The sequence below is a fragment of the Balaenoptera acutorostrata genome, chromosome 13 (assembly GCF_949987535.1).
Source record: "Balaenoptera acutorostrata chromosome 13, mBalAcu1.1, whole genome shotgun sequence".
Taxonomy (NCBI): domain Eukaryota; kingdom Metazoa; phylum Chordata; class Mammalia; order Artiodactyla; family Balaenopteridae; genus Balaenoptera; species Balaenoptera acutorostrata.
The window spans coordinates 49,688,107-49,703,933 of record NC_080076.1 but is presented as its reverse complement, the minus strand read 5'-3'; the positions used below and the strand labels follow the sequence as shown (position 1 = coordinate 49,703,933).

Sequence of the window (15,827 nt, the reverse complement as noted above, 5' to 3'; positions counted from 1 at the left end):
AAGACATCCTATACAACTCCTCCCTCAATTTTCGACTTTTCCTAACAACATGTCTGCTAAAGGATGATCCAGCCTTTATTAAAAACAAAACACAGCAAAAGGAAAAAATAAGCCTCTCCAGGTAACACATCCCTAACCTCAAGGAAGACATTTCAGGATATCCCTGGAGAAAATGCCCTGCAAACCAAACACTGTAACCTCTGGAAAAGCCAGCGTTGAGCACCAGCCTCACGTGCCTTCTTTAGCTTAGCTGAGTCTAGCTTCTGGTGTGGATTGACTCATTCAGCAAAGATCTAGTGAGTGTCTACTGCTTGCCAGGCCCCGTGCTAGGGGCACAGCAGTGAGCAAGGCAGCACCCTGTGGTCCATGGTGTAAGATAAATCAACAACAGTGAAGGAGGATTGGTCTGAGCCCTTTGCCCCTTACCCTACTCTAAGAGATGAATAAAGCTAATGGGGCTCTTTATGAGGCCCCTCTAAGCTCCAGTAACCCCACTTTGAGAAAGATGGCTGCTTACCGAGGGTGGGAAGGAAGATATGAGAGCTGGTCTGGATTTATTAGGACTCTTTGGGCTGCAGGTGACAGAAGCCCAAGTTGAGCCTATAGGGGTTCAGAATATGTCACCCCAAAATATGTCACTTTGGCATGTTGATTATTTTGAATTAAAAGTACTTGAGAAACAGCTGGTACAAGAAGGACCCTCTGACCCTCCTTTGTCCCCCTGAAGCAGGAAATAAATGTCCCCTGTGAAAGGTACCTTCCCTGTCCCAGGAGGGCAGAAGACCCTTTGTCTAAAGGGTGTAAAAGCTTCCTGCCTTGGCCACTTCCTTTAGAGTCTCATATTTTTATGGGGCTCCAATATGTATGAAATTACCTTCGTTTTTCTCCTATTAATCCGTCTCATGTCAATTTATTAGACCAGCCAGAGAAACAAGAAAGGCAGAGGGGAAATTTTTCCACCCCTACAAGCCACCTTAAATACCCCAGGCAGGAACAGTCCTGAATCTTGGGAGAAGCTGATACAGGAACCCAAACGCTCTCTGAGGCTCCCCCCTCAGCTCGGCTCCTCTCCTCCCAACTGCCCTTCTCTTCTCTCTCCAGCCTGGTCTCTTCAGCTGCTCTGGCCCACGTGGTAGGAAACAGCCACTTGAGCTTCTGAGTTTTTTCTTTTTTTTTTTTTTCTTTTCACAGAATTATGATTTATTTAGATAGCTTGTGCCGTTCAATGCCCAATTTGTATAATCTCAACAATATGCAATTGTGTGGGGAAAACCCATTTGAGAATCTATCTGAAACAGTCAAAAGACAAGGACATCCTGGGAAAAGACTATTTTCAGCGCTTGAAATAGACAAGGTGTTAACGCCCAAAATATATTCTGTACTCTTACAAACAGATTGCAAAATGCAGTAGAAAAGTGAATGAGCTTCTGAGTTCTGCATCTTATCATCCAGGCACTCAGGGCCATTCTCCCAAAATTTCAAGAAAGGGAATCATCAGCCAAGCTTGAATCAGTCACCCACTCCCTAGACTAGTAATTCATGGTGTCAGTGATGTGCGACGTCCTATGGATGATGGGCCTAGCGTTGGCCGGGTGCCAATGGACCGAACGAAGGGTCCCATTGTCAAGTGGCAGTTTCTGCTACACTCTGTAGATGGTGTGGGAGAGGAGGAGCAAAAGAAACAGAGGCAGGGGTGGCACCCAGAAGAAGGGTGAGTGCTGGGCTGAAGCAACAGCACTATTGTTTACCTATACTCAGAACATATTTGGAGAACAAATGCATTCAACTGATTACTAGATTTTTTAAAAATCTACATTGATTGGATCGACTCTGTAGCAAAGCTTGGCCACTGAATGTTATTCAAATTCAGAAGATTTTAAGCAACTTTGACCATTACTCCTTCATTTCTAGTAGTACGGCTTCTGGGGTGCGGGGCAGACACAGGGGGCAGCTCCCAGGAAGACAGGAGACTTAGCAGGCAGGGTAGAGAGTTAAAACAGAGTCCACTGGGAGGGGCAAATTATAAGTAGCTGAGTGGATAAGAATACACATGGAATTTGGAGGGCACTGGGAGTACATAATGAAGTGAGAATTGACATCAGGATCTGAAAATGGGTGACGGGTGTCTGAATGGACACTGGTGACCAACATACAAGTTCCCTGTCCTTGGGAACTTGCATTGTGAGAGGTAGAGCATATGTAAATAAACGCAAAGAATGATTACAGATAGAATAAGTGCCATGAAATAAATTTTAAGAAGTAATAAATAACAGGTGCTGGGAGATAAACCATCAGAGGATATCAACTTTACATAAGAAGTTGAGGGAAGGTGATATTTAAGCTATACCCTGAAGGATAAGGAAAAGCCACCAATGGAAACAGTGAAGGAAAACATGTTCCAGGAGGAGAGAACAGCTAAGTCAACTGAGATGGGAAAAATCATGTAAAAGGAAGATGGGAAATGGCAGTGTCCAGAGGCAGGCAGAGGGAGTAGGTGTTTATTTGATTAAAAAATGGTTGCAATGTTCATCAAAACCAGAGGAAGTAACTCAAACAAGCAACTTTCAAAAGAAAAGCAATTTTATTTTCCTGAGGATATGATTGACAGTAAGCATAAAGTCCTTCCATGTTATAAGTGCCTTTGCTCCAGGTCAGGTATACAAAGATCCCCTGGGGGAAAATAGAATTTCAATACAGCAACATCAAAATCAGGAAAAACAGCCTGATTTCAGAGGAAAAGAATATACTTTCTCATCAGAGAGGCTCAAGAGAAAAGAATTATGCCAAACCAGTCTAAAAGCAAAATTTATTTATAGGCCACAAAATATATTTAGTTTGGAAAAAAGCAAGATGGAATCTTGTTAGAAATATTATACCAAAACATGGAGGCCAGTTTGTCTATGAGGTCCTGAATCAATTAACTGTCCAAGAGAACAATAAGGTGGCTTTACTTTGCCAAAAATCAGAAGCTTGTAGCTACTACTTATCACTTTCATACAAACACAAGAAGGTTAAAACATAACCTGGGCCTACTGATGTTTATTGTACTTTTGCAAAAGAAAAAAATTAAAAGTAGCCACCTGTTTTGGCAATCTTGCCATTGATAACAGCATTGAAGATCTGAATAAAGCCCTGGCTTACAGAAAGTTCACATCATTGACCAAAATGAACATACTTTTCAGGCCAACTATTTTTGGGATCAGAGTCCTATAGAGCCTGGATTGGTGACAATGAGTTTTGAAAAGGTGGGATTATAGCTATGTGATTCTTCCATATGCTAGGTATGATAATTTAGAGCTAAACAATTGACTTTAGATGCTAATGTTGAATTCTAAACTAAATTCAGCTATCAGTACTTATTTAGTGTAAATCAGAAATAAACTAGTAGGAATCAGAAAAAATGTCATTAGGGGTATGAAAGAAAAGTCAAATAAGTTTCCGTTTAAGGTAAACATGTAAAAATATTATCAATTAATATCTAAAGCATTATTGGTCCTGCCAAAGCATTCTTGAAAAAAGAAAAAAGCTGGAACAAAGCTATATTACAAATATTTTAATTTGTAAAATTTAAATTTACTATATTTTAGTCACAAAAAGTGACTAAAACAGTATGGTATTGGCATTAAAAGTAGACACATAAATCAATAGAATAGCATAGAGAGCCCAGAAATAAACCCCTACATATTAATTTACAACAAAGGAGCCAAGAATATATAATGGGGACAAGACAGTCTCTTCAATAAATGGTGTTGGGGAAACTGGAGAGCCACATGCAAAAAAATGAAACTGGACCACTATTTTACACCATACACAAAAATTAACTCAAAATGAATTAAAGACTTGAATGTAACACCTGAAACCATAAAACTCTTAGAAGAAAACATAGGCTGTAAGCTCCTTGACATAGATCTTGGAGATAATATTTTGCATCTGACTCCAAGAGCAAAAACAACAAAAGCAAAACTAAACAGGTGGGACTACATCAAACTAAAAAGCTTCTGCATGACAAAGGACACTGTCAACAAAATGAAAAAGGCAACCTACTGAATGCAAGAAAACATTTGCAAATCATATATCTGATAAGGGGCTAATATCCAAAATATATAAGGAACTCATACAACTCAATAGCAAAGACCAAACAATCTGATTAAACAATGGGCAGAAGATCTGAATAGATCTTTTTCCAAAGAAGACATACAGATGGCCAAAGATACATGAAAAGATGATCTACATCATTCATCATCAGAGAAACGCAAATCAACACCACAATGAGCTATCACTTCACACTTGTAAGAATGGTTACCATCAAAAAGACTAGAAATAAGCATTGGTGAGGATGTGGTGAAAAGGGAACCCTCATGCACTGTTGGTGGGAATGTAAATTGGTGCAGCCACTATGGAAAACAGTATGAAGGTTCCTCATAAACTTAAAAATAGAACTACCGTATGATCTCCCAATTCTACTTCTGGGTTTTTATCTGAAGAAAATGAAAACACTAACTCGAAAAAGATATAGGAACTCTTAAGTTCACTGCAGCTTTATTTACAATACCCAAGATATGGAAACAACTTAAGCGTTTACTGACAGATGAATGGATAAAGAAGATTTGTATATATATATACAATGGAATATTATTCAGAGATAAAAAAATGAAATCTTGTCATTTGTGACAATGAGGATGGACCTTGAAGGCATTACATAAAGTGAAATAAGTAAGACAGAGAAAGACAAATACTGTATTATTTCTCTTCTACATGGAATCTAAAAACAAAAAACAAAACAAGCTCACAGAGACAGAGAACAGATTGGTGGTTGCCAGAGGTGGGGGGTAGAAGGGTGGGAGAAATGGGTGAACTGTATTTTAGTTTTTGTTTAAGTAAATTTGTTTCCTTTTAAAAAATTTAAAAACTAAAAAATACCGGTCCTGAATAATAACGTTCAGAAGTTGTCAGATAGATTTTTACAATGTATATAAATCCAGGGAACAATTTTAGTTTGGAATAGTTAAGACTAAACATTTTTTTTTTTTCAGTAGAAAGAAGGATTTATTATTACTTGCAGCAAGTAAGGAGGATACTGGGGATCTTTCCCAAAGCAGTGTCTCCGAGACTAAACTTGATTCTCGAATATCTCAAAAAAAGAAATAAGCTATTCAGTGGGATGTTTAATTTTCACTACTTTATATATTTGAAAATATGTGTAAATAACTTTTCACTACTTGATAGGGGATTTTATTAGATAAATGTATTTCTAACACAGGTTTCATACGATAATAGAATACATCATATTTTAAAATAAATATAAAGTAAGTGGTCCAGAGGAGAGTTGGCCAGGATTGTCTCTTCATAAAATGGTTAAAAAATCTGGGATTTCATTTGCCATGAAAATGATGAGGCCGGGCCATGGAGGAAGGATGCAGTGCCGGCCAGGATCCAATGAGGACGATGAGAAACAGAAGTTAAGGAGGCGAATTCTGGCTTCATACATGGCACTTTCTAAGGAGGTGGCTGTACAGCTGAGTGGATGCCTTGGGAAGCAGTGGATTCTTTGTCCCCATAAACACTCAAACACAGTCTATGTAATCATTTGGCTGGACGCTGGAAAACCTACGGAGGCATTCTTTATCCACCTGTCCGACAATACTATTGAGCACCTACCAAATACGTGTTCCACGCTGTGGAACGAGGACACCGCGATAAGTGAAACAGACAAGATCTCTGTCCTCGTGGAGGTTGCAGAACAGTTAACGGATACAGACAATTAATAAGTAAATCAACAGATAATTAAACAAGGCAATTGCTAATTACGATCATTTCTCCGACAGAAATAAATAAGATGGTGGGAGAGGCTGACGGATGGATCGTGGGGTGATCAAAGTAGGTGACATTTGAGCTAAGCCCTGACAGGTGACAGCTGGAAGAGCATCCCAGCTTCTGAGACTGTGAGAGCGCTGAGTTAGCCCAGGGCTTAGTTTGGTAGAAAAATCGAGGTAAAGCTGGGAACACCGGCACGGGAATGAAGGTGCTCCACCCACAGCTCTGTGGGCCCAGGGAGAAGACTTTGCTAAAGGGAATGAGCTAGCACGGGAAAGTTTTAAACAGGGGAGTGATGTCATTGGATTTATATTTTTAAAAAATAGGTGGTGTACAAGATCATCTTTAATTTTTTTTTTTTTAAATCTTTTCCCTCTACCCATCTTTTTTTTATTATTTTTTTTTTAATTTTATAGCTACTTTATTTATTTATTTGTGGCTGTGTTGGGTCTTCGGTTCGTGCGAGGGCTTTCTCTAGTTACGGCAAGTGGGGGCCACTCTTCATCGCGGTGCAGGGACCGCTCTTCATCGCGGTGCGCGGGTCTCTCACTATCGCGGCCCCTCCCGTTGCGGGGCACAGGCTCCAGACGCGCAGGCTCAGTAGTTGTGGCTCACGGGCCCAGCTGCTCCGTGGCATGTGGGATCTTCCCAGACCAGGGCTCGAACCCGTGTCCCCTGCATTAGCAGGCAGATTCTCAACCACTGCGCCACCAGGGAAGCCCTAAATTTTTTTCTAAAGCTGAGATTCTGACTCTGTTATGATGGGGTCTTCACCCTTATTGCATATACAGAACAATTATGTACCACACCTTCTGGTATTTGTTCTGTTCAGCAGTAGCAGTCTACCTAGAGAAAGAGCACCAAATTGCAAATTTCAACAGGAGCTGGGGAAAAACATGAGCCATGGTTGTGATTTATCCTGAGATGGCCCTCCTCATTACTGCATCTTCCCCAGACAGGTACCTGTTCTGCTCGGATCTGGTCCTCTGCATCGGCTGACCCTGCCCCCACCCCTACGCCGCTCCTTCTAACACTTTTATCTGGTCAGCAGTCCCATTACCGACAACTGATTGGGCTCTTTCTCCTGGTCTTAACTCATTACTTTACCTCATAAAGGAGGGCCTATCTCTTTCCTGTCACAATGGACTGTCCTTTTGTACCAAAGCCTTGGCCTGGACTCAAGACCATTTTCTCCCTAACAATCCATGAGACTATAGTCTCCTTGAGAACAAGGGTTGTATCTGGTTCTCTATTGGCACCTCCGATGGTTAGGTCTTCAATAAATGCTGTTGAATGAATGAGTACCCTGACCCTGGGCAGCCTGTACAGACCTGAGATCGTCCTGGGCCCGAACTCTCCTCTCTGCCACTCAATCCCATTGCTCCCTGTCCAGTGTCTACATTGTGAAACACGATGGCTCTGTGCCAGTTAGAGTCTCCCAACTATTTTAACCAGAGCTGGAACTGAGCCTTCTTTTTTCCTTTCTTCCTCTTAATCAGTCAAGGCACAAGCTTGGGGTTGTTTTCCTGAATTGTGGCTGAGTCTTAACTGGGATAACTCAGAAAAAGCAAGTCTGCAGATGCGCTGCATCATTTCCAGGATCATAATAACAGCTCACATTTATTGGGCACTACTGCTTGCCAGGCACCATGCTAAGTGCTTTGCAGGCACTGTCTCCCTTGATCCTCACTGCAACCCTCTATGGAGAACATTATTATCCCCATTTTACAGATGAGAAAATCGAGGCTTAGAGAGGCTACGTGATTTGTCCAGAGTTAACAAGGAGATCTGAGATTTTCAAGTTTCCTCTGAATGTAAAACTTGCACTCCTAACAACTAGGGAAAAGAAATGTACAAAATAAAGTTCATAATAATACTTCCACATACTGAAAATTAGCAGAGAAAGGCATAATTTAATTGATGATGGTATTGAAATGGATGCTCATATGAAACTGTTGTATAATTGGATAGAATTTCATTTCTCTGTGACACATTTTTCCTCTTTGCCTCCAAAAAGATCTTGTCTATTCATAATCTTTTACTAGCACATCAGAGCATACTTAAGACTTTTTTTTGTAATCCTAAAGCATTTTATTTTAATAATAAGAAGCCCAGGAAAACTAGGGAGGTATAGAAAACAGTCTGTATCTTACTGAATTTTAAAAGCCTCAAAAGAAAAAAGGTATGAAAAGAACTTGAGAGTTCTTACATACAACTGAAATGTATATGAGATCAAACCATCCAAAGCTTTAAAATCTGCTCTACTTACAGAGAATCTCTAGAACCAAAACATCTTCCAAAGTTCTGTGAGTGACAGTTTTACTAAAGTGTCCAAAACTCAGATTTTCCAATTTTTAACTTAACATCAAAGCATACATTCAGATATTCTCTGCTTTAAAGAGACCGCCTTTAAAAATGCCTGATGTTATGTGAAACACATAAAATACATAGGGACCTGTCTACCTAGAAAACTACAGAATTACAACCTAGGACACTAGCCTAGTATAAAGCAAAACTCCAGATGAAGTCTTATTGAAGAATAATAAAAGGTTTCTTCAGTAAAATAGTTATCTAAAGGAATCCTGGTTCTAACATTTATACTCACTGTCATGAGTAGATTGTGAAATATTACATAATTCATTTAGGATATATTGAGAAGCAGAGAAAGTACTTCTAGCAAATCACAAAAATTAAGAGAATAAATGGTAAATGTTTTACCAGCCCGTATTCACTGAGGAAAATAATTTCCCAACTTGGAAAACTTATGAACTCAATTAAGAAAAATAAAAAATTAGAAAAAAAAGAATCAAACTTGCAGAAGAGATTATACATTTATGAACTTGTAAACATAGCTTAGGTTTACCAAGTCAGTGATTTTAAAACATCTGTACTGATGCTATGGCATGTATTATATATGTTTACCTTATCTGCTTTTTTTGGTTAGGAGGCTCTTTCAGGGCTCACGAGGCATAGGAGAACCTGGGCATGGATCATACTTTGAAAATGCTTAGCTTTGTATCTTTTGGCAAGTCACTTAAAGTTTCAGTTTAATCAGTTGCTTCGTGTGTGCTCTAGGGGGTAACAATATTCACCTTTTCCCCTCATAGAAGCAATACATAGGGTAGAGGCATGGACTTCAGAGAGATACAACCTGGGTTTGAATCCTAGCTTTCCCTCCACACCTCAGCCCACTCATGTGGAGCCTTGGCTAATTTCCTTATCCACCTGAGCCTTAGTTTCCTCATCTACAAACTTAGAATAGCACATCCAGTGAGATGTCTACAGGGTAAGAGAAAATACATGTAAACATTTGGCACTTAGTAAGCTTTCGATCAGGTGTAGCTACTGATGTTTGTGGACACATTTTGTAAATTGCATTGTATATGACAGGTTATCATATGATATGATATGTTTATGATATGAGGCTGTTTCCTCAGATGTCATGTAGTTTCTTACTGGCAGACTAAATCACAACATTTCTCCATTAGTCTGTATATAGGAATATATTTTCTTTTACGTATTGGAGCTTTGTTGTGATACTTTTCTTGGGAAATCTATTATGAGACTATGATGTTAACAAACCTCCCAATAATGAGATCTCTTTGATTCTTCCTTCTTTGCCACGTTCCAGTCTATAGTCTACAGTGAGTTTTTCATCTATTCACTCATTCAACAAACACCTACTGAAGGCTTACTATGTGACAAGATCTATGCTAGGAATTATATTGCGAAAGGAATCAGCCTATTTATTTTATCACAGATGATTTCATTCAATATTATCAGTTAGTATGATAAAATATTGCAGTAATATAGAAAACAGAAAATATTATAGTTTCTATAAATTGTAATGGGAATTAAGAATAAGTTTAGACAATATGTTACATATTGTCTAGAAAATAATTATATGCAAATTCTTTTCTCAAGAGTTACCATATAAATTAAATAAGTCCAAAGTGTCTATGAAGCTAAACCAAGGATAGGAATTTAAAAATGGAAACAACTTTTAAAATCATCATTATTTATGACTTAGTATGGAATTATCTTTCAGGGTAGATTCTTTTTTTTTTTTTTAAACATCTTTATTGGAGTATAATTGCTTCACAATGGTGTGCTAGTTTCTGCTCTATAATAAAGTGAATCAGCTATACATACGCATATATCCCCATATCTCCTCCCTCTTGCGTCTCCCTCCCACCCTCCCTATCCCACCCTTCTAGGTGGTCACAAAGCACCGAGCTGATCTCCCTGTGCTATGCAGCTGCTTCCCACTAGCTATCTATTTTACATTTGGTAGTGTATATATGTCCATGCCACTCTCTCACTTCGTCCCAGCTTACCCTTCCCCCTCCCTGTGTCCTCAAGTCCATTCAGAGTAGATTCTTAAGTGCTTTATATCTAGAATAATTTTAAAATGGGCCAAAGTTGGAAACAATTAAGGAATAGTTCTATTTTTATTTTATTTTTCTTAACAGTCATAAGCCATAGGCTATTTCTACTAACGGAAAACAACCAAATTTCACAGCACCTATGTGTGTATATTTCTATGATGTTCTAAAACATTTCCTTGCATCATTATAAACATAATCCATTTTAACAGTAATTGAGTGCCTCCAACGTACAGCAATTACAAACTGAATGATGAGTATACAAGATAAGTAGAGTAGGCAGCAACCAGTGGACCAAAGCTGGCCTACCAGCTGTTTTTGTAAATAAAAGTTTTATTGGAACACATCCTGATTCATTTGTTTACACAATAATCTTTGGCTGCTTCTGTGATCCGTTGGCAGAGTTGAATAGTTGTGATAGAAACTACGTGGCCTGCAAAGCCTAAAATATTTTCTATTTTTTTACTGAAAAGGTTTGCTAACTCTTGCTTTATATTAAAGGTATGAAAGAATTTCTACACCAACTGGAGTATCAACACAAAAATTAAAAAGGAATTACAAGAGAGAGTTTGCTGTATATTCAGCTCTCTTTAGGCTTGTGCTCAATGCTTAGGAGACACATCAAAGGTAGGATAAATGAGTAGACAAATTCTCTACAAGCAGTCTTTGCTGAGCCAAAGGGCTAATGAGCCACTTGCCCGTGATAACAAAAATTCCACGAGTGGTCCCAAGGGGCCAAGCAAATGCTCCCCAGAAATGTATAAGCATCCTTTCTCTGGGGAGCTGGAGGTGTCATTTTGTGTCTAATGCTCTGTGTTGTTGGAAATATTGTGACTTTGTATATATCTATAAAGACCATAGCTCATTTAAGTGAAAATGACCATTATAATTAAAAATAGGAAAAAAAAGTTGCGGTGTTACCTGTGTGTCGTTCTTCAATCCAGACTTGCAAATACATGACGAGGAGTAGCCCTGCTACTCCAAACATCAGCACTGAGAAGAAGACTTTTTTGGGGTTCATGACCATTTCAGATGGCTGCATCTCTCATTTCTGAAGACCACATAGTTTGGTTTTCCACAGAATTTCGATCCTTTCTTTTCCGCTTAAGTGCTCGTTCCGTGAAGTAACCTAGAATTTTTTTAAAAATCCACATTGTACCTTGCTGATAACATTTCTTCCCAAATATGGTACAGATATACAGTATATCAACAATACTGAGGATTTACATGAACTTTAACACTCTGAAGACAGAAGAGATTGTAGCTGATGGCCCTAGAACGGCAATTTTCTATTGTTACCTTTATCTTATCTAAGGAATGTGCTATCCTACAGTTAATAAGTAACAGCCTAACATTTAATAAGGGGAAGCATCCCAGACTTCAGCTCTCCTATATCGGAAAGTCAGGTTCAGGTTACCTTAGAATGGTTTTGAGGGGAAAGAAAAGTCTCAGAATAGACTGTTGAGGAAGGGATTTTGAAAAACATGTTTGTAGATAAAGCGGGAAAACAGCCCTTCATGTCTTAAAAATATATAAAAATTCAAAAATGAAGGGGTCAATCTCTCATTTCCCTCTCCTTGAAAAGTAGTAGGTTTCTCCAACTTAAAGGGTATACTTAAATTCCCTCAAAGGCATAAAAGGATAAATAATGAAAAGGTCAGAGTTCAAGGGACCCTCCCACAATCACATGGGAGTAGAGAAATCTACCTCGGATTACAGAAATCTACCTCAGTAATAAAAGGTTACTTTACTTAAAGAAATATTGAAATGACATTGTTTTAGAATGATCTCATTTAGTGGAATCCTAACCTTACTTTTTTTTTAAGCTCCATCCACTTTTGAGAATTTGATGAAAATATAAACCCTCTCCTTAGAAAAATATAAACACACACAAAATCTAGCATCAAAAATCAGTATGTTTACGGACACTTACTGCAACCCAAGTTAAGAAGCCCTGCTCCCTATGAACAGCCGAGCAAATATACAGTAGCTTGCATGGTGAGCTCACATAGCTAGCAGCCCAGCTAATGAGGTCAAGGTCATGGCTTTGTGTCTAAGGCTGGTCAAAGACCTTAGCTCTGTTCCTTGGCCACGGACCACAGCCCCCCCTTGGGATGAGCTGAATAAATGGTTTCTCACTGCAAGGACATTACATACACTGCTGTATCTAAAAATTCTCTCTCTTTTCTCTTCAAAGATGCCTCAAAAACTTCTGAAAGAATATGGATTTAGCCTTTTTAAGAGGCGTTTGGTGAGGTGCCAGGTAAAAGTTTTAAAATGCTGTGGGAGATTGCTAGGCTGGTGAAAGGATAATATTTAGCTATACTTGGCAAAATCAATGTTCACGCAGATGTCGGGCTTCAAAGGTAACCTATGAGGTCAGAATTAGATGTGGATGTGGCAGAATGATCTCGTGATTAGAAAAATGAAATCCACCAAATGGGTAAAAGTGTTTATGCAAAACAACAATGGAAAGACCTATTATAAATACATTTTTTCCTTCATATTTTAATTATACACGGAAGGTCCCAGAGTAAGAGCAGTGATTGTCAGCACTACCTGAGGAGCTTTCTCAAATCCACTTCTCTGAGTCCCTTGATGAAGAGACCACGGTTAATGTTTTCACAAGTGCTTTTGAGGATTTCAAGCACTTTCTTGATTTGGGTAGTAGAGGAAGTTTTTAAATAAGTAGAAGAACTGAGAGTATTATCATACTGCTTATTGGGTGGGTGATACTCTGCTCTTATATTGATTCAAAACTGAAATATTATGGGCTTTCCAAACATATGCAACAAAGAACAGTTCCCGAGGGAGATTTGCAATTTGAGGTGTTCCAAGATTGAATCCCTCAAGGAAAACTCCGAAGGGAAGCCAGCTTTCTCTTTTGTTGATGCTGCAGTTAAACAATGAACAGACACAATTCCTGAGTCCACAAGAAGATTCAGATAGGAGAAAACCAGTTAAACAAAATCTACTACTAACAAAGAAATAGTTGTTTACAAGACAAAAGAGACTTTTACAATCTGTCTACATAATTAAAACTTAACCCAGATGAAAGAGGATAGAAGAAAACTCGTAAATCAGAACAGAGCCAAAGACCTGTGGGAATGGTGGGTGTGAAAGCCAAAAGAAGTATTCCTTGGGGGTTTGCAGAGGAAAATTATTACCTACGATGCTGGAAAAAGATTAAGAATTTGCCCTTCCTTTCTTCAGGAGATGTTGCTATACTCTGACATATCCTCCTGGGTAAGAAGTCGGCAGAAAACCCGTAATTGTTATTATGGCAGATGTGAGTAGAACTGAGCGATTAAAGCCACAAGGCAGAAAGGCAATCTGGTGTAAAACGGAGAGATACGTTTGATTTTCTCCCATCTCAGTCCATTAACCCAACGTTGGCATTCGGAAATGGCTCTCATTAAACAGAGGTGAGGCTCTCGGAGCAGCAGTATTGCTTTAAGCAAACCTGAAGGTCAGCTGTGACGGGAAAACACACCTATTTGGAGATCATACATCTACCTCCATGCCTGCGGGAAAAGTGCAGACTACTGGAGATTGAAATTACTTGGAATAATGCTATTTTATGTACCAGCATTATACAACATTTCCACGGTCAAAGGCTTCCTGTATTTTGTACAATCCTTCCTCTGCCCGCTCATATACACAGTACCTTGTACCTAACAGGTACCCAACAATGGGTTGCACTGAATTGAATTTGGAGCTCCAATAACAAAATACAGGTAATTAATTTTCTAGTTGTATTTGTAAATCCTTAGTCCTAAATTTTGAATGGAGAAATATAGACTATTAAAATACTGAAAGGGTCTATGTGACTTTTTTTAAAAGTACATATTTATTTTTATTTGCATATCCTATGGATTTGTCCCTAATAAATACGAAAATATAAAAATAATTATTTCGCTCCGTTATCTCTTTTCCAACACTTTAAAAATTATTCTTTCAAATAACCATGGTTACCAACAGAAGCATTTTGGGGCTTCAGTCTAGCGAAAGATTACAACATGGAGGCAAGTTATTTAAGAGGAAATTGTGAGCTGTCCAGTTTGGCAGCAGCCTACGATTTTAAGGAGGGAGTTATGGAATTTTAGAAAGGTCAACTTGGACCTCATTATGCAGTTTGGTGTTGAAAAAGCCCAGAGTCAGGGGACCACCTGTCTCTGCACTCAGCCTCCGCAGGACCTCACAGTTCTTGCCTCCCGCCTCTCCCATAGCAGCCGCCCCGTTCTCCATCTCTTTCCCAAGCACAGACCATCGGGGACAAACTCCCTCAATTACTACCTGTCCCTCACCAAGTTCACTATCACTGGCCCCGTCCACATTCCTGTGCCTCTACCTCTGATGAACAAGAGTCCTCACTCTTGTCTCCCTCTCTTCTGTGCTGCTGTGAAACGCAGCTGCATCACCCTCCGGAGCCTGGGTCTTATCCTGAACCTCTTTACGCAGTGACTTCTCCCTCTGTAACCCCTCCAGTCATTGCCCCATTGCTGTCACTCCCAGGCAAGCTTGAAGACAGAGGACTCTGCCCTGACTGCCGCAGGTGCCTATTTCCCAGCCTTTTCTCAACCCCCAGCTGCCCAGGAGGCTGGAGAAGGTGCGATGAAGCTCCAAAGTTGTGTAAGGATGGAAATTTTAAAATACCCTGGGTTTTTGCTGCGCTTTGTCTTTTTGCTAATCTATTGGGTTGGCCAAGAAGTTCATTCAGTTTTAAGTAATAATAAAAGACACATTTTTCATTTTCACAAAGAACTTTATTGAACAACGTATTCCCTAACTGAACGGACCTTCTGGCCAACCCAATAGTTCCCTCTTCTATGAATTTCCTGTTTATAGCCCTTTCCATTTTTCTTGTTTCTTTTCTCATTGGATGGAAATTCTTCATCAGTTATAAGTGTTGCAAAAATCTTCCTGTCTGCAACTTCTTTCCTTCCTCCCTCCCTCCCTTCCTTTGCTGGTGCTGTGATTGTTTTATTATGCATAAGTTTAAAATAAACTTTTGTCATTCTTTTCCTTGTTGATTTATCAGCTAGAGTTTTGAAAGAAAACACATGATGTATTCAAAATCATGAAGTTGTGGAGAGTCTAATAAAGGGACAATTTACAAAGATGTGTTCAGGGTTTGGGGAAACCAACAAAGGGTAGAGCAGTCCTCAAGGGCAAGGTACAGCAACCACTCCTAGAAGTGAAGACAGGAAGTAGAACTATTATTCCTGAGCCTCGAGAGGGGGCTGGAGGTGGGGGAGGGCTGAGGGGGAGCTGTGGCCTATCGTACAAGGACACGGACAAGACACTGTAGCCAGGTGTTACGGGAACCAGAAGAATAACTACCCCAACCTCAATTTCCTCCTGTCCTGAGACTTCCTGCCAGTGACCCATTTGGCAAACCAGACTGACAGCCTGAGGACCAGAGAGCTTTTTTATGTAGCACATTCCCGTGAGCTTACTCAACCACAGCACAGGGTGGGGATGGTGGAGATAGACAACATTAAGCTCAGTTTGTGCTCTTGAGGAGTTTTCTAAGGTAAGATTCCTTACCTTCAAATAACACAATTATTCTTTCATATCTCCTTCCAAAGGTTTTCAAGTTCTACTCTCCATAATTAGAATTTGAAT

At 39.4% G+C, this 15,827-nt stretch overlaps 1 protein-coding gene across 2 annotated transcripts in view; it reads right to left on the bottom strand.

The window, feature by feature from the left end:
• Positions 1-15,827, bottom strand: part of CHST9 (carbohydrate sulfotransferase 9) — a 242,795-nt gene that overhangs the window by 193,246 nt on the left and 33,722 nt on the right. For both annotated transcript variants that reach the window (XM_057527104.1, XM_057527105.1), the window contains exon 2: positions 11,121-11,328. In XM_057527104.1, the coding sequence (XP_057383087.1) occupies positions 11,121-11,241 (121 nt within the window). In that variant the 5' untranslated portion in view covers positions 11,242-11,328. The remainder of the gene's footprint in view (positions 1-11,120; positions 11,329-15,827) is intronic.